This window comes from Montipora capricornis, chromosome 8 (genome assembly GCF_036669925.1).
Source record: "Montipora capricornis isolate CH-2021 chromosome 8, ASM3666992v2, whole genome shotgun sequence".
In the NCBI taxonomy this organism is placed as follows: domain Eukaryota; kingdom Metazoa; phylum Cnidaria; class Anthozoa; order Scleractinia; family Acroporidae; genus Montipora; species Montipora capricornis.
In genome coordinates this window covers 38,291,819-38,310,129 of record NC_090890.1, presented here as the reverse complement: position 1 = coordinate 38,310,129, position 18,311 = coordinate 38,291,819, and the positions used below count along the sequence as shown (strand labels likewise).

At 39.0% G+C, this 18,311-nt stretch overlaps 1 protein-coding gene across 4 annotated transcripts; it reads right to left on the bottom strand.

The window, feature by feature from the left end:
- Nucleotides 1–3,332: 3,332 nt before the first annotated feature.
- On the bottom strand, nucleotides 3,333–17,528 carry LOC138060271 (protein trunk-like). Of its 4 annotated transcripts, none has more exons than XM_068906008.1 (2): nucleotides 17,499–17,528; nucleotides 3,333–4,048 (listed from the first exon to the last, which is right to left on the bottom strand). In XM_068906008.1, the coding sequence occupies exons 1-2, from the start codon at nucleotides 17,520–17,522 to the stop codon at nucleotides 3,494–3,496; spliced, it is 579 nt and encodes a 192-aa protein (XP_068762109.1). In that variant the 5' UTR covers nucleotides 17,523–17,528; the 3' UTR covers nucleotides 3,333–3,493. The 4 variants fall into 4 exon arrangements, with proteins under 4 accessions (XP_068762109.1, XP_068762110.1, XP_068762108.1 ...); XM_068906009.1 differs by lacking the exon at nucleotides 17,499–17,528 and adding an exon at nucleotides 14,312–14,511 and having other exon boundaries at nucleotides 3,334–4,048; XM_068906007.1 differs by lacking the exon at nucleotides 17,499–17,528 and adding an exon at nucleotides 8,237–8,460 and having other exon boundaries at nucleotides 3,334–4,048.
- Between the last annotated feature and the right edge of the window lie 783 nt (nucleotides 17,529–18,311).

The following is an 18,311-nucleotide window of genomic DNA, read 5'->3' as shown; positions in this document are numbered from 1 at the left end:
ATTATTGTTATTGCGCATACGTTCTGCGCATCTCGAGGTCATCGGGTTGCCTATCGGTGATGCATTTAATCAGATCAGATTTTTAACTCGTGTTTTGTATATATAATAAACTGCGTTTACAACCTAAAATTTTAAGTCACTGACGTCATTTTTCCCTAGATCTAATCCTCAGATGTCCAATCGCTCAGTTTGGGAATGTCCCAGGGATATATTGCAGGGACATGTCTCCTCGTGTGAACGTACTGCTACCTTTATAACTGTGCAACACCAATAGCGCACTTTCGATATATTAAAATTCATTCCTAAACGTCATCTGGAGGCTCTGCGAATAAATGCAAAGGTTTGTATGAGATTGTTCCCCAGAGCCTTTGTTTAGGACTGAATTTTAATGCATCAAAAGTGGGCTATTTGGGGGTGATTTTGTCCCCTAGACGTGTCCCAAGTTGAACTTCATGGGACACGTCGCGTGGTCAAAATCATCGGCCCCCAAACTTGTGTTGCACAATTATAAAAGTATCAGTTCACACGAGGGGACATGCCGTTGCAACATATCCCTGGGACATGTACCAGCAACATTTTCATGTGTGTGCAAATGTTGTGATTTTGTCCCTGCTACATGTCTCCGCTACACGACCCTAATGCATGCCACCCCTCTGTGTTCTACACACCTTTTTGTCGCTAAAACTTGTCCCCGCAAAGTGTCCCCTCGTGTCTGCCCAGCTTAATGGTTATTTTCTATAATTTATAGTTATTTTTTGTTGAAGTAGAGGTGGACAGAATAAAATGGAACGGAAATGCCCCCGCGCGAAGGCCATAACGCGCCATTTTCCCATCATTGAGTTTGGGGGAGGGGTGGTCTCAATTTTCCCTTAATCTGTCCAAGATTGTATTTGCTTTGCGGTGTGATGTAATTCAAACTTTTTCCAGATCATCTTTTTGAATGACGTCACAGTTGTCGTCACTCAAAACTGATAACACTCTACGTATTTGGATATAACCCTAACCCTAACCCTGAGTGTCCTTACAGAAACTCAGAATTTTAGCGGTCTACCAAAGGTATTTAAAATTTCTTAATGCCATGCTATGTCACGAGATCGGAGATCTGTTGGAAATTGAAGTTGTAAAGAAGCCGAAAAATTTCTCATAGTGACATTATAACTTTCTCCCCTCCATTGTCGCCATATTCTTTCGTCCAAATAGACTTTTTGCGGCCATCCTTTCTTACGCCTTTTCTCTCCTTTTGTCCTACAGTAGGCTTTAACTGACTCCAACTGCATTCTACTTTCTGCGTGTGTACACTGGTACGAGGGTCCACAGAATTAGGGTTAGAGGAGGGTTAACTGAGGAGAAAGTGCTGCCTTTGTAACTTCATCTGCAAATGGTTAGACTTTCAAGTCTTCTCGGATAAGGACGATAAGCCGGAGGTCCCGTCTCACAGCCCTTGTTTATTAACTCTCTAGGACGTTAAAAATCCCACACACTATTCGAAAAGAGTAGGGCACAGAGTTCCCGGTGTAGTGGTCTGACCTTTCCAGCATGTGGTCGGCTTGGTAGGATTAGCTTGAAGGGCTTCCGCGTGAATGAGACCACAATTGTGTATAACAGCCAGAAGTCAGGCTACTTAGCCAAGTGTTGGAGCCTCACTCAAACTCAAAGGTCTTGGACGAGCGGCTGTGCATATAAGTTTTGATAAAGATGATGCGTATACACAAGAACTCGATTTGGGTTGCCCAGTTCCCGGAAGGAGGCACTTCTGGATGATCAGTAGAACGGTTGCTGCCACCTTTTTTGCTATGACTTCGCAAGATCCTTTGGCTGAAATGTATAACAACAGGATGGCAGTAAAAAAGCAAAAAGCTTTTCGGGACAACAATTTAACGGGACTTTCGAGAAATGGGCCCCAGGGCCCGGTTGTTCGAAAGCCGATTGACTTAATCCAGGATTAGCGTAAACGTCTGGGCCCGGTTGTTCAAAAGCCGATTAACGCTAATCCCGGATTAAAAATTAACCAAGCAGTTTATTTCTCCATTCCCAAATGCTGTTCAACGCTGATATTTGGCAAAACTTTACATCAGAAGAAGTCAATCTCGATAAATAAAATCAAGCAAAAGAAACTTTCACCAAAAAGTTGAAAAAATGAAACAAAAGTTTACGCTAATCCTGAATTAAGTTAAACGGCTTTCGAACAACCGGTCCCTGTTTCATTTGTTTCAACTTTTTGGTGAAAGTGTCTTTTCCTTTTGTTTTTTTGTTTTTCAAGATTGACTTCCTCTAATGTAAAGTTGAACAGCATTTGGGAGTAAAGAAACAAACTCCTTGGTTAATTTCTAATCTGGGATTAGCGTTAATCGGCTTTTGAACAACCTGACCCAGGAGAGGAAATTAAATGTCAACGTTTTTTGACAGATAGAGTTATGAGAGAGATCAAGGAAGAACGACGATCACGGTGTATGAGGGCGTTATCTGAAAACATAACTCCACGTTGTTACAACCATTTCGTGATAATTCAGTTGAAGTGGTTTGAGATGTAAATTGCATAGCAACTGTCCAGGAATGAAGTTGGTATGAGATGCGTGGAAGTTGAGAGAGCAATTTCAAAATGTATCTTCGTCTTCTGCATAGCCTCAACAGGCCATTTTACAGTTGTTTGCTCAGCGACCAAGCCTATGAATGGCTGCGAGGCTGCCGATGACCTTGCATTGATACAGACCTCACTGCTTTTATCATGTAAATTGTGTTGTTGTAACGCTAAGTAGTCCATATTAACATTACAAAAGCATGAAAGTTTGTATCAAAACAGGGTCCCCGGCAGCCTCGCTTCCATTGCTAGGCCTGGTAACTTAGCCACAACTGTACAATGGTCTATTCACGTCGTCGTTAGCGCGGTATCGTAAAAGAAATGTACAAAAGTGCAAAACACGTGTGAAGGGCGCGGAGAGCCCTTGTCATCCAACGCTCCGTTTCTCATCGACGTTCCGTAAGATCTCTATTTTAAAACGAATGGACCCTTCAAAGCAGACCTCTCCAGCCAATAATAAGCCTTATATATATTCCATTTAACGGTTGTGTGCTAAGTTACCTGGCCTTTGAACGAAAGTGAGGCTGGCGTTGAAATTGTTCTGGTCCAAATTTCACCACTTTTCTCAAGTAAATCACGCCTTCATCGTAAATAACATGATTGTATTTAATATTGACATTTGTATGAAAAAAGGTCAATTCCAGCCTTAGTTTTATTCAAGGGCCTGGACCCTAAGCAGACAATGGTAACTCGTAGGATCGGAATCTTATTTAAAAACTCGTTCGGCTAATGATTGCTTGCTCCCGTGACACAAATCGAGAATAATTATGGGTCCCTGAAATCCCACCGAGAAGAGGGACACAGCGTTAGACCCTACGGTTACCCCTAAAAGACCACTCCATTTGGCTCACTTTAAAAATGTTTAATAATTTAACATCTCGCAAAGAAGTATAAGTTAATTTAGTATCTACATCATTAATGACCGCATTCACAGTCCACAGTTATTTGATAATCAACCGGTTCCCAAAAGTCTTCGAATCTCGGGCTACCTGTGCTAGAGTATACCCTTAAACACTGCCCCACTTTCTTCCTCAACACTTTGATTAAGTAATGCTTTGGTCGACACCGGAAGTGTTTAAACCAGCACGTGCTACTTGAACACGTGACTGATCTCACGTGACGAGGAAAATATTTGGAGCCCAGGTCTTTCCAGACCTTCGTTGTCTGACAAGTCCATTGGGCAGGGTCGGTGCTCTGACTAAGTTCCACTGACCGCCTTGTTACGTTCTTACGTGTGACCAAGTCGCGTAGTACTCCAGAGGGTGCGAGATTTGCATTTTTCAGTACATCTTCGTTGTCCATAGCCATATAGCGTTCATTAAAGGCTCTCCCGAGACGCTGTCGAAGGAGGTCGCGTTTGACGGGCTGACAGTCTCTGTCAGGCGTCCTCTGTAGAAGAGAGAAAGTTGTTGCACCTCCGGCGAAATTAAACGCCATTAAAAGCAGGCTGGAGATAACAAGGAACCATAGCTGCAATACATAAGGAGAAGAAGTCATGACAAAGGGCATATATATTTATGAAGTGTCTAAAATACCGGGTTCTTTTAGACAGGAACACATAAAGATTTCGTTTCGAATGAGTTGATCGGATAATTTGACCACCGTATTGAGATTTCGAGCGTTACCTCTTCGTCAGAACGAATTAAGGGATTGTGCGTTGTGAAAGATTTTCATATAGGGTGACGACCCAATTCAATTGGCCGTTGATTATAAACAAGGAAAAAAAAAAAAGAATTAACGAAGAGCGAAGCGTTGACTTCGTTGATTCTGAGGGGATAGATAGTGCCGCTTGGGAAAATAGTTCTTTGTTTTAAATTTTTAACTGTTGCCTTGGTAAAGATAGAGAGAAACCGTAGTATTCACGCCTAGGCTAAAGTGATTCGGGAGATTCAGAAATGGCGAGCGATATTGACAGAAATTTCCAAGAAATTGGGTTTACCAATTAAAGTAAAAGAATTTTCAAAACATTTCGGGGTGAAAATAAGTACTCAAGCTAAAGGGCAAGTAATTAAATTTTAGGATTACATAATGTTACCGATACCAAGTTATGAGAAAGTAATTAAATAGATAATACGAAATACATGCTCAATACAGGAGCCCTATATCGATGAAAATATAAAAGACATTTGCAGCTTAACATTACACAACGGTGAAAACAGGAAAACCGCCATGTGACGGATAATGACAAAAGAGTTTGATTCTCCCCAATTTGCCGCCAGGCAAAAGAAAGCCACTGAGTTTTATCTCTCTTATTTTCTAAACGGCCTTTGTATTTTCTACAATATGGTAAGAAAATGTCCTCTTTTCTTCAAAGACTTCTTCGCTGTCTATTCGAAAGCTACATATCCTGCGTCAATTCTTATACTGTTAAAAACAGGAACACATAATACCGCCATAGATTTTTATCGCACTGAGTACGTGTTCAATGAGCTTCCCACACAGATGTGCCTTGAGGTAGCAAGGGAGTGGTGAACCAAAACAGCGGAAAGCAATACAACGCTTCTCTGACCAAAGTCACTCAAGACAGTTTTCTTGCAAATTGAAACTAATTTGAGTGCCATGACGTTCACGTTTCAATTATATATATATATATATATATATATATATATATATATATAATATATATATATATATATATATATATATATATACATATATATAAATAACGATTCAGTAGCACGGCCATTTTCGCCCGGTGATAAATTCAAGGTTCTCACTTTCTGATTGGAGGAATGTACCAGGGTAGTCATGGCCTTCTGACCAGGGTTGCCGCAGAAACAAACTAAATGAACCTGGATCCAAAATTCAGTTTGCACGAATGGAAGTAGCACAAAATCAAGGTTTAAATTTTACTTATGAAAGCTACTCTGTAAGGCGCGTGAACTATTGTCCGTATTGTGCGGATTTTTTCGGCCAGAAAGAGTCGATGTGAAGACAAGCGCCAGTTGAAAAAGTCGAACGTGTCACTCACTTACTAAACTCCAAATTAAGTTCATACCTGCATCTTCAATTCCAATTCGGATTGTGTCACTGGTGCGAAACAGGCTCAGGCCACTGATAAAATTTAGTGGTAATAAAAAAGATGTCATTACACTTACAGTTTGTACCCAGCAATTGAAATTTAGCAGGCTCTGTTGTAGAATACCGCACCCACAGCATTGGCCAATCACTGAGCGAGTGCTATATTTGGAGATAAATCAAGAAATCTGCTTGTTTCTTTAAATTTCAGATATTTGTTCCAAACATCATACAAAAGACATCATTTAAGCCAGAACTTCAAATTTTTGAAAATTAGCTCTTAGCCTCAACTTTGCGTTTAAAGGGAAGGACGCATTCTCTTTTGGAACCTAAAGACTCTCGCGGTCTTTATAATTTCAAAGCGAAAAAAACGCCGGCAATTGGCGGAGATATGATAGTCTCCCTGTTTGCATGGGCAAGTCACATACATGGCACTTGATTCCCGACAATTAACAATCAATAAATAATTTCTCAATGATGAATAACCTTTAAATCCCCTCAACTTGGTGACAAGTTCATCAAATTTCGATGTAAACACCTTGCGGTTTTTCCAGCCATATTTAGGGCAGAGATTGCAGACAAAAAAGAGAGCCTTCCTTAACAATGTCAAAAAAAAATTGCGATCAACATCCCTTGTAATTTTGTTTCCTTTTATCAAATCACTACGACAGTCTACAAAAACACGATTTAACGAGAAATCCTCGTTTCGCGTGCAATTTTGGTTTCAAGATGTGAAGACATGATATACGGAAACATTTGCCGAGGAAATATCAGCTACGTTGCGGGTTTAATTGAAATTTACAGGCGTCAACGAGGTCCCCCAAAGGCCTTCCAAACCTCACGAAAGAACTGAACTTATAACAACACAAAAAAACTATCTTTATAGTTCTCTTTAATGCAAAAATATAGACACAGTGGTTTCCTAACACTTCCCGTTCATACATAACGTAACCGGCACAAATAATAGGTACGCTATCTTTTGATCCCTGATTTTCGGAAAAAGCTTTACGTTTCAGTTGAAAATCAACAAACTGATCACATGACAGATACAATTAATATGGCCTTTTTTTCCCACGACTCGGTTTGATTTCATGTTGTTAATTGGAGTGTAGGTTCGGCTCACAGATCATCATTGTACATTGGCAGAGAGTCAAGTAATTAACTATGAATTGCTTAGGGTAGAGTACACCAGAAACCTAATAAATTGGCTATATCCGAGTCCATTTAGGGTTATATTTTCCAAGAAATCAAGTGGGAAGTCTTTCTTATGAAAATTAATTCACAGAGAATGTCGTAACTTACATTAGCATTACTAAACTCTCGAACTTTGACTGGCTCTCGAACAGAGGTTCAAAATCAGTAATACACCCATAGTAGCAAATATTGGCTTCCGTTAACCTGCACTTGCTGCGCGACACGTATCCTCTCATTATCCTTAAAGATGCGATTTTAGACGTGCATGGACCACCCAGGGTAAGAATAACTCGTGAATTAGGAATTAAATTGGTGTCGGTTTCACACAATAATACACGGTCACTGGGGTAAAAACCATTTCCTTCAATTGCTTTTGACCCGCTTTTGGCTAAGAGCGCTCGTTCTGTTCGAGAACAAAGGAATAGAAAGAAGAAAGAAAAGAGAAAAAAACGATCCGTTTTTGTCACGTCTTCAAAAAAATAGCCTACTCAGGAAAGTCCATTTGCGAAAAATTACAGATGTACACGAAAGGAAAAAAGAAACAAAAACTTCAACAAATCTGTTTTCTGTCATCTTGAAAGAGAAAACTGTGTGTTGAACAGGTATCAAGATTATTGAAAACAAAATGGGAAAGTTAATAACCATGCACCGAAAATGGATAAAACACCGGCTGTTTTAGGACTCCAGCTTCGTTATACCTTGTCAAAACAATCAATCAGACGACACTATTTTTACATTCCAAACTAACCATTTCTTGTTTCCGTTTCGGCTGCTTGTAAAGTCCATACAGCCAGAAGGAAAAAGGAAAAAAAAACCGGTGTTTGACCGGCGCTGAAAGTATCACGTGGTCAGCTGAACAAAAATAGGCTTTATGACGGCAGGAAATTTTTACTTTAAGGCTCGAGGAGGCATGCAGACGTTTTGGGCAGAAAACAGCCAACTATCTCACGCCTAAAACCCCGCGGAACTGGTGGGAATTTACAACATTTTTGTATCGATTGAACATCAAGTTCTGGTTTCTTCAGAAAACCTACTAAACAAGGATTATAAAGAAAAATAGCAATGAACAACAACAACATAATAATAATCATAATAATGATAATTGGTACGGTCTTCATGGACAGTGAGTGATACACTGCATGTGCACATCTCAGTTTTAACGCCGTACCAGTTATTTTTTTGTAAAAAGCATAAGATCGTTATTTCTTTTTTTTTTTTACATCGCTGTCCATTGCTTTCCTTGGCTCACACCCCACTCTACACAATTTCCAAGAAAGGGTTGCTCCGTTATTTATTTCTTTTCTCTCCTTGTTCATAATGACAAAACATCGGCTTCCCAACAGTAATTCACAGAACTAATACCAAAAGTACTTTAATCCAAGTAAATATACTTAATTAAACGATACTTCACGAAATTACCCGAGGATTACAATATCACAACCTTACCTTTGACAATTCCGACGACATGAGAGAAACGTGCGAACGGCTCATGTAAAGAGCAATTTAAAAATCGTCCTTGGTGATTAGAACAAATGCTTTCTGATTCAATGACTGTTGTTGCTTTTGCAAGACCACAATATAACTGATGACCTTTGATCTTCTCTCAAGGCGGAAATATTAATGGTCTTTAAAATTTCAAAGAACTGAGGACTTCTTTGCCAAGAGTGAGACGGCGATATACGTTACATCCTTGGAAGTTGTCCGCTTTTGATGTGAAGTTTGAGTTTCGTTATCTACAGGAGGAGGGACTGGGTGCGGTTCGGGGTTATGCCCACGACTCTGTTATCTTTTATTACCTCGGGCGCAGTTATTTCAATAACGCTGTAATTAGGGACGGGAACCATCATTTGTAGGAGTCAAGAGCATGTTTAATCAATACAAAATGCACGTTTGACAAGAAGAGAAAAATGCTAGTCCACTGGGCCGGAGCCTTGTTTGGCACTTGCTACGCTTAGTTAAAACAAACAGTGCGCCTTTAAATAGTAGTCAATTAATTTTCTTACAGTGTTATTCATGTTTTTGGAGATTTATCTCACCCAAAGACGTCCAGCTGAGCAGGTGATGTATTTCATGCAACATTCACTTTAATTTCACATTTGATTTACAGCTACGCCTTAGTTTTTCTAATATTTGCTTCTCCCAGGCTGAACGTTTTACCGTTGATATCATAAAGAATTTTTTTTCCGAATAGAAAGGAGTCTTTGGATAAAACAATTCGATTTTCTTCATTATCTGTCGAGAGTGGTAAACGATTTTTCGTGTAATGTGTTTACATGTCCGGATCAGATAAATGTTGTGTAATATTCAACAATTTTGAAACATGCTGATCATCTTCAAAGTTCGTTAACTCTTTGTACACTAAAGCCAGTAAAGATGTATCAGTGATAATTTCTGGCAACGTTACGTGTACAGGCTCGATAATTCTTCAAGTTGAGAGTCGGAGTTGAAAGCTCAGCTGTGATCTGTGATTGTGAACTCAAAATCATAAGTCAACAAATAACAATCTATGAAATATGTTTGTCATCCATACAATTTAGTTGATTTCTTTGTTAAATAAGCAAAATCACTCCGATTAAGGCACGCGTCTTTTGTTTTAGTTTAATTCAGGATAAGTATAACGTGTTTTTTGTCAGAAATGGTCTTTAACAAATGCGCAATTCGTTCCGTGATTCTTCACGTTTCCTTCATTTATTTCTTATCACAGTGGATGATGTTTAGTGGGATTCAAAAGATCACATTTCTTCTACAGACATGTCTTGTACAATCTTAAAATTATTTGGATAACAAGGCAACAGTTTTGCTCGAATAAAAACAAATAACATTTACTGAGAGACATAAATTTGTGCTGCCTCAAGTCATCAATAAAAAACATTGGACAAAGACGGTTTTGCTGGCATTTCTAACGACTGGTTGATGAAAAGCATTTTCGTAACTACTCACAAAAGATAGCTCGCAAGAAATCCGTATGCTTAAAATTAGACTTTTTCCGGCAAGAGGAAAAGGTCGCCGAAATGTACCCAAGGTGCGATTCCACGCAATCTACTCGACCCATTTTGGGATAATCCCATTTGGAATCTGTGACTAAAATATCTCATACTTAGGAAAACTGCGGAGGTAGGACATCGGAAAAGACGATGTTCTTAAATTCATTTGAAGAATGTACGTTGCTAAAACTCACTAAAGTTAGACATCGAGAACTGAAAGTACATTGTTTGTCTTACTCAAAATATTATTGAAACTCTAATGCACCAAAGTATGGGATTGAACATGTCCCAGGAAATTAATTCGCTCGTCATTTGCTGTCATTATTGACAGATAGTCGTTTACTCAGTTCAATTCATCTTGATTAATATCATTTGAAGAAACAATATCTCAACTTTATTAAGGTTTGTGAAAACAATTTAAAGTCAGCAATACATCCAACTGTCAATCAGAAGAAAATAATGAACGAACGTGTTTGTCAACAAACGTATCCTGTTGTGTCTGTCTGAGGTGTTCATGGCATATTTCTCGTGTTCCACCTCTAACCTTCGTCCTGGTAAAATTGCATGTCACGAGAGACGAGAAGAAAGAAACCATCGTGGCAAATAAAAGAGTGATAAAATGATCGATACAAGTCTTACATCATCTAAAAATGCACTCTCGTTTATTTTCACATGAACATTAAAACAAACAAGAAAAAAAAAAGATGTCTACTTTTGGGTTGCGAAAACGTGCCTCGGTTTTAACAGCCTTGCACGTGGGAAATGTATAAATGCCTGCCTCAGAGGATAGTGCTCCAGGCAGGGTCCATTGATAAACAGTTTCGTTTTTAAAGGAAACTGTGTCGGCGAGGAAGTGAAACAGAGAAACAAAAAAGAAAAAAAAAATTAGCCCTGACAAACTGGGTACCGGCTCGAAACTTCTTTTCGGTGCACGCAGGTAAATCTACCATGTCAAATCCTTTATTAGGGGTCATTGATAGCTGAGGGCCAACCAGTTTAGTTAGCTTATTGAATTCGAAATCGATATTTTTTCTGAATTGTTGGAAAATAGCGGAGATTTGATAACTCTCATTCAGAATGCCAGTTAACCAATCGTTTTAATTCCCACCCAGAAGAGAAGGTAAACAGATTTCGAGTCTGTTGGTGAATAAACACTTGTAGATCGGCACCGACTCAAATTCTGCATTAGAGATCACAATAAATATAAAGTAAACTGAGCAAAGAACCTGTATCTATATCATTAATATTTAAAGTTTTCAAGTTGTGAGCAAACGAGAGAGTTAAGAAACTGAACCGATAGAAGGAAACCAATTTGCTATTTGCAAACATGATCGCTACTAAAGACAAAAACACAGTGGAAGTGAAGAGAACGGTTTGTACCCACGGCATACATGTATTTGCAAATGTAATCCCCCATAAACCAAATGAGCAACAAAGACCCACTCAAAGGAAGAAAGGATAACGTAAACAGCTTTGCGCAGTTGTTGAAGCAGACGCCTCACACGAGCCAGGCCTGGGTTATAAAACCTGGATCACACCAGTTGAATTGAATGCGTTGGTTGTCTTCTCTGCTTCGAGAGACCTTTAAGTATGGTTTTTCCATTCTTTTAAAATTTGCTCGATACGAGTTCTTTGATTTGATTGTTGAATATAGTAGAAGGAAACAAAGTTGATTACGACATAATAACCACCACTAAACATATCAAGAGACATTACCTTAATTGAACAAATGAAATACTCAAGTATTGTCCGACAAAGAACAAAGTCAGTGAGTATGTTTCACTGGAAATAGCAAGGCGTAATTTGATATCCTCACCAAGTTGAGCCGGGTAAAAGTTGTTTTCAGAAAGACATCGCGTGCAGACGATAGAGTGATTTAGTCTTTTTGTATAGTTTTCCATTGATCTCTGTCATCGGGTAATTGACCTTTTCGATGTTTGGATCAACTGCATGAAAATGAGACAAACGCATGTGGAGACATTGCTGTCAAACTTGGCGCCAATTCAATCTATGCACCTTGCATTCCTAACTGTTCAAAACAGATCGCACCAGAAATTCCATTTGTTGAGTACTTTACGTTGAACAAGCTCGTTACGAAGTCATGAAATGGCAAAAATCGCCAAATATTTGAAGAGCGAGCCGTCACCGGCTTGATTCTAACATACCTTCATCTAGACTTTTTCGTCTGATTTCACACAGATCTCCCAGAATCTACTTTATTCAACCATAGTATATTTTGGGATAAGTCCTCCTGTTGTATGTTTGAGGAATAAAAGACCAAAATATGCTAACAAATGCTAGAAGTATTCGCCGGAACAAACAGACATAAAATTTACACGAGGCATCTGGAGGACACAAACTTACATAAGCCATGATTATTAACATTAAAGGAGCCAAAGGTATTCGCGTTTAATTAAGTGATGTAGTAAACCTTAATTTGTTACAAACCGCATCCGTTGCGAACATTTATCGATTTGTAAATGAGCTCATTAAATTTCCCAAGGAGGAGCCTTCAATGCGAAGCTGGAATAGTCTTCAACGCCGGATAACTGAAAACTGGGAAGTCATTACTTGAGAAGCTCTAAGTAAGAAGGACTAACGGAACCCTGAAACCCTGAAACCGATCATTGCCACTTTTAGACGGTCAGGAAGGGGGGGGGGGGGGTGGGGGAAGCGCTCTGCTTGTTACCTTTATTGGCACTGAAATACTCCATTATGGGGCAGAAAATTTAAAACATATGCGTTGGTCACGAAAAGAATACTAAACACGAGACTTGGCCCACCCAAGACCAGTTTCACTGTTCGGTTCAAATATGCTGTTTGGCTTTTCGAAATCATGAAACTCAACACAAAGACCACGTTCATTTGCCGGAAAGTTATACAATTACTAAAGAGCGCGTTATCAAACAGTGGCTTTTAAATAACATCAAAACGCAAAAACATACTAAGTACATACCCCAGGCTGAAAGTCAATTAAGAAGGTTTTTGTTTTTAATGAATAGTATATATACTGTAAATAAAAGTTAAAATAAATCGGTAAAGTCAAATTAATCAAGAGTGAGTTAGTGGGCGCAACATTCCGTTTTTGCGGCATCAGAGCAAGTTGCACACAAGCACGCTAACACACCACACAAAACAATGCACTTTGAATCATGTCCAATTAACAAGGGTCGCGGAGTACGTTTGAAAGTGAGGGGTGGGGAGGGGGGTAACCTTTGTTATGGATCACGGAATTGTGAGGGGAAGGGAGGGGAGGGGAGAGAGAGAGGTTTAGGAGAAAACAACAAAATAGGAAAAAAAGTGGGAGGCGCAGGGGGGGGGGGGGGGGTGGGGGCTACAGCCTCCTCAGCTCCTACCTCTCCGCGACCCCTGATTTGAATACATTGTTGAGCATGAAACAGACGTCGACAGGAAATCGAGACATATGGGTGACGTCACAACTGCCCTAATGGTGCTCCAAAATGAATTCTCATCGGTCCATTTCTTTCGTCATGAATTGCTTGTGTCATAGGGAAATTACTTCGCAGACCAACTCGATCACCTGGTTTGTGATGATGAGCGACTGAATAAATTTTAAGATTACTGCCATGATTAAAAGTTTCAAATTTAGTGCCAAACTTGCTCATCAATTAAAGAAAAGAACTCACATTTCAGTTGAATTGATATCTCAGCGCGAGGCTTCCTTGTCTACCTGAACGAGTCGAATCGTCAAAATTTTAGACAAAAGAATCGTTAAGGCAAATAGTATATAGGCGAGGTGGACTTAAAAGTGTCGTTTATTTGTAAACTACTAACATAATCAAAAATGAATTGAGGAGGATCCTTAAAAATAACTTCGTTTTTCTTGAAAGAACTTAATCGATGAAGGTAAAAATCTTAAAGTGAAAGTGGACGACAAAAGAGACTTTTTTCAAAAGATTTAATTCACGAAAACTAAAATGCACAAGTAATGTCCTTATGCATTCTCAGGCTTGAAGATACCCTCGAGCTTCCGAGCTGAAAATAGGTACGAGGAATGTTTTCGAACGACTAAAAGCTTAGGAAACTCTATTTGAAAAATATTTCAAGAAAATATTCATCAAAAAGTAAATTCGTCACTTCTTGGGTGAACGCAGAGTGTCTTGACTCGTTAATATTGAAAAACTGCAAGCACAGTAATTTTTGTAACACAACGCTAGAGACCACTGTATGAGAAGACATTAGCTTTAAAAAAAAGGCTCTTCACCTGTACGAAGGTTTCAAACAACTAAATTAAGCGAACAAAAAATCTCTTTGCTTTATCTACATTCAAGGACATGATTGGCACACATGTCACTAACGATTGGTGTTGTAATTAACATCAAATGTTCAATATATAACATCATGTTTTAGATAGAGATGAAAAAGTAAAATGGACAATTTTTTAACCACATAGCAACAATTGCCTTAACTCTTAAATAAAGCTCCTTAGTTTTCTAGTACGTTTTTTTTTACCAGAAAAACTATTAAAATGGAAGCTAAAAGACCCTTGAAGATAACAACTTAATAATGTAAGTACCTTCGTTATCATGTCTTCAGGTGATTTCTTCCGTGGCAACACACGGCTCTCCGAGGCGAAATGAGGGCTTTTTAAACAGAGTTTCCGGTGATTCAGTTTTGATTTTCAAGTTCTTAGCAATTAGAGACTTGATAACGCTTTCAAAAAAAGAATTAGAGATTTTTAGCTCGATATAAATGCTCGACGTTTGGGAAAATTGACCTCATTCAAGTACTGGATAACAGCTGAATCTGATTTTAAAAACGGCATCGCGGGGTAGACCTGCGACGTTAGTTGACAATTGTTTACGGCTAATATGGCTATCGACAAAGAATACGGTGATCTCATTTGGACTCCATCTAAATGATTACAACGTGGGAGGGTATAGTTTCCCCATTCTACAGACCACAAAATACGGAAATTAACCGACGTTTCCTTCTTTAGTCTCGTTTCTTATCGTGACAAGGCGATTTGATATATAGGGACACCAAAACTCCTCCTCCTATATAGACGAAAGTCGAAATTTTGCCGGCATTCCACGCGGTGCCTTGCTTTTGAGGGTCCCGCTATTTTGGTATTACATCAATCAGACGGACGAAATCATTAAAGACGTTCCAGTTGGACAAAAGAATCTATGGCAAACAAAAAGGAAAAAAAAGAAAAACTGAGAAAAAAGACAGAGCGAGGCAGATGTTGGTAACGTTGAGTGCTTTATTGTATCCTGGAGGTGCCGGAATATAGAAAAGCAAGGAGGCACCAACAAATTTGGATACCAAGTTGATCTTCTTAATCATCAGTAACTGGTTGAATGTAAGATTCATTTCATGCGGATTTTATATAGGCCACCTTTTCGTATTTTTTGCCTTCGCGATTAGGATACCCGAGAGAGCAGGTGTGAAACACAACTCAATCAACCGTAAAAATATAAAAAAAAACATAAACATTCGAGCTACCAATACTTTTTATTCTTTACAACGAGTTTAATTCCTTGGCGAGGATGAATAAACAAGAAACAAAATTATTGCTCTAAATTGTCCACTCGGGAAATCTCTGCGGTCCCTCTTTTTTACTGAAAAGACATTTAGTTAGGAAAAAGTGAAAACGAACATCTTGTTTACAGATGGAATCAGATTTAGATCCGCTCAGAAGAATGGCATTTGTACTTCCTCTGCACTTTGTAGCTAGCCGCTGGACCTCATAAAACTGATATGAGGTTGTCTAAATGAAAGTGATTTCGAGCCATGCGTTCCTCTTTCAAAAATCACGGACCAAAACCACCAATTAAAATATAATCAAATGTTCGCAGAAAAGTGCGTCTAAAGCTGACGTTGTCAATTCTTTCCTCTTCCCTCGAAAATTGACTGAAAAAAGATACGACCTGACGTTCACTTCACCAAAGTCGAAGAAGGTGAAATTCACTATTAATCTGACAATAAAAAGCGAGCTGTGAACGAATTCATCGCATCACTTTTTAGCCACTAAGGCTCCGTTTAACCATACGTGCAAATTAAGGATACCTGTGTAGCATTCATCGCATCGCGTCTTAGCCACAGAATATTTTCTTAGAGCTTAAGCAGACAAATAGAAGCGCATGGTAGCAAATAAAGGCAGTCCTTCATTAAGTACATAACGATTTAGATGCACCATAATTATACCAGTCGCACGTTCGAATTGGGACTGCTAATGAGATCTTAACTTCCACTTAGGATCGCGCTTGCCGCCAAAAGCTAAAGGCAAACAGCGTATTTCTTCTTGTCATTAAACCATGAAAAGTTCATTACTCTAACTTCTCTTTTCAGTGCTTGCTTGAACATTGTAACTAAAAGGCAAGCACTAAGCGTATAGCAAATAAGTTTCATTGACAGGCAAACAGCAAAAATTCAGCCTGACATTCGACGTTTGCCGTAAGCGCGCAGTCTCAACTCTCTTACAGTACTACCGTTCGACTCCTTTATAGCTTACTTGATCTTTGTCTGTCATGAAATTTCACGAAAATTTGGACGAGAGAGTCAGGCCACGTGGGAATAATATAGGTAGAGCACATAGAGAATGGCTACAAGAAGCCTGCATAGATAAAAGTAGTTCTGTTATATCTTTAAAACTGAATATATTGTCGATCACAGACAGCTGCCCCGGCAGAAAGAGATTTTCCTTTCATTCAAGTTGCCAATCTTACTTCGTTCCTTATCAACGGGAAAAAAAAAAGCGTTCGTTTGATTAATATGAAAGTAATTAAAAGAAGAGTGATCCCTATAGACAATGGTAGCGATACAAGTTGAGGCTTACAAAGATGTGATGCCCACAAATTTAAAGCGTAGAAAAAGTTCGTTTGCAGTCATTACCGTCGATAATCTTGGTGACATTGGTGCGTGACGAACGGAATACTCTATTTTGAAACACTCATGGGTTTTCGTTTAGATAGCAGCTGTCCGTAGGCCACAAAATTGTAAATAAAGCATTATCATCTGGCCTAGTATCAAACAAACTGGAAAGAACAAAGAACGCAAGACAAGAAAAGTTACATATGTCGGGATTTAATACCACATCAACAAAATAGGACTACTTCCTCATTTTAGTTAAGAAACGTTTACTCCAAAATTACTATTACTTGTCGCCCAACAAAGAAACATATATTTTGTTTACTATAGGTACACAAAGGTTTCGAAACTTCTTCTTCCCCATGAACTTTTGGCTGGTGGAACGCAGAAAATAAATTCAATGCAATTTACAATCATATTTTTCAGAAATGGAAAAAATTTACAGCTTATCCTTCGGAAAACATTACTTGATTTTAGAACTCACTGATAACATAAAAACAAAAAAAGTCTTTGTTGTAAGGAAGAAAAATTTATAAGATCAAAAAAATGCAGTTTTTAAAGACCTTGGGGGTAACGAGTCAGGATTGCCACAATTAGACTGGATTTAACACCGGAAACTGTTTCTTTCATCACCTTGTTTTATACATGGAAAACCGCTTCATCTTTTTGTCATTTTCGAGTGGCGGTATGACGCTTTCGAGTGGTTTTAAAATACGTGTAAAAAAGCATAAGAGCTTTTGGGTTAAACGGAATGTAAAAATAAAAATTAAAGAAGGAGGAGAAAAACTCAACAGAACGAACAGACAAACTTATACGGAACAAGTATGAAGAACGATGGCCTCTTTAAGAGCATCAAGACTAGAGTATTTACCGTGAACAATTGTCCGTACCTTGTAAGGTTTTCTAGGCCTCATGCAAAGGAAAAATCTTTCGGCCCACGATCGACGATTTTAAAGGTTTTCAGGAAGCAAACCGCGGCCCACTAAAAATACAAGAACTTGACAGTTGTCAGGACAACACTAGAAATGTAAAGTTTGGCAAAGCGTGACTCCAAGAAGACGTGCTCCAAGAAAGCAATGCGGAAAAGGCGCCGTGAAGTGTCTGTAAAAGAATCCCCTCGTGGCTTTGCATCCAAAATTGATCACGTGACAGTCTTGTCAAAAACGGAAGTTAAAGCACCGTTGCTTTTTCAAGGCAAACGTAAACATTTTTCACCAACACCGCACGGATAGTGGAAAAAAGCATGTACCGTGAATTGCATTAATTAAGAGCAAATTGGGAGCTTTGAAGACTGAAAGTACGAACTGACGCACGGCGACGCTTTAAGATGATAAGCTTTCGCGCAGAGGAAAGCCACATTCACAAATTGATGACAGTTACTGGTAAAAAAAAAAAACTCGAATAATACCTACATCGAAATATTATGTAAGTGACCACTCACAGTGACAACAAACAATGAACCGAGGAAACGGAAACAACAACTGTTAAGGATCCAAACTTTAGCCCGGAGGTTGAAGCCTGTGTCACGCGGAGGAAGACTTGATCTAGGGACTTCGACGAGTAATCAGAACGGGTGTATTGTTAAACCCAGGATCTCCGGCAAGCCACCCTAACCACTGGGTCTGGCTTCCTTCGCCTATACATACGGTTCTCTTTTTTTCTATACTTAACAGACAAAAATTACTCCGCACCCACTATTAACC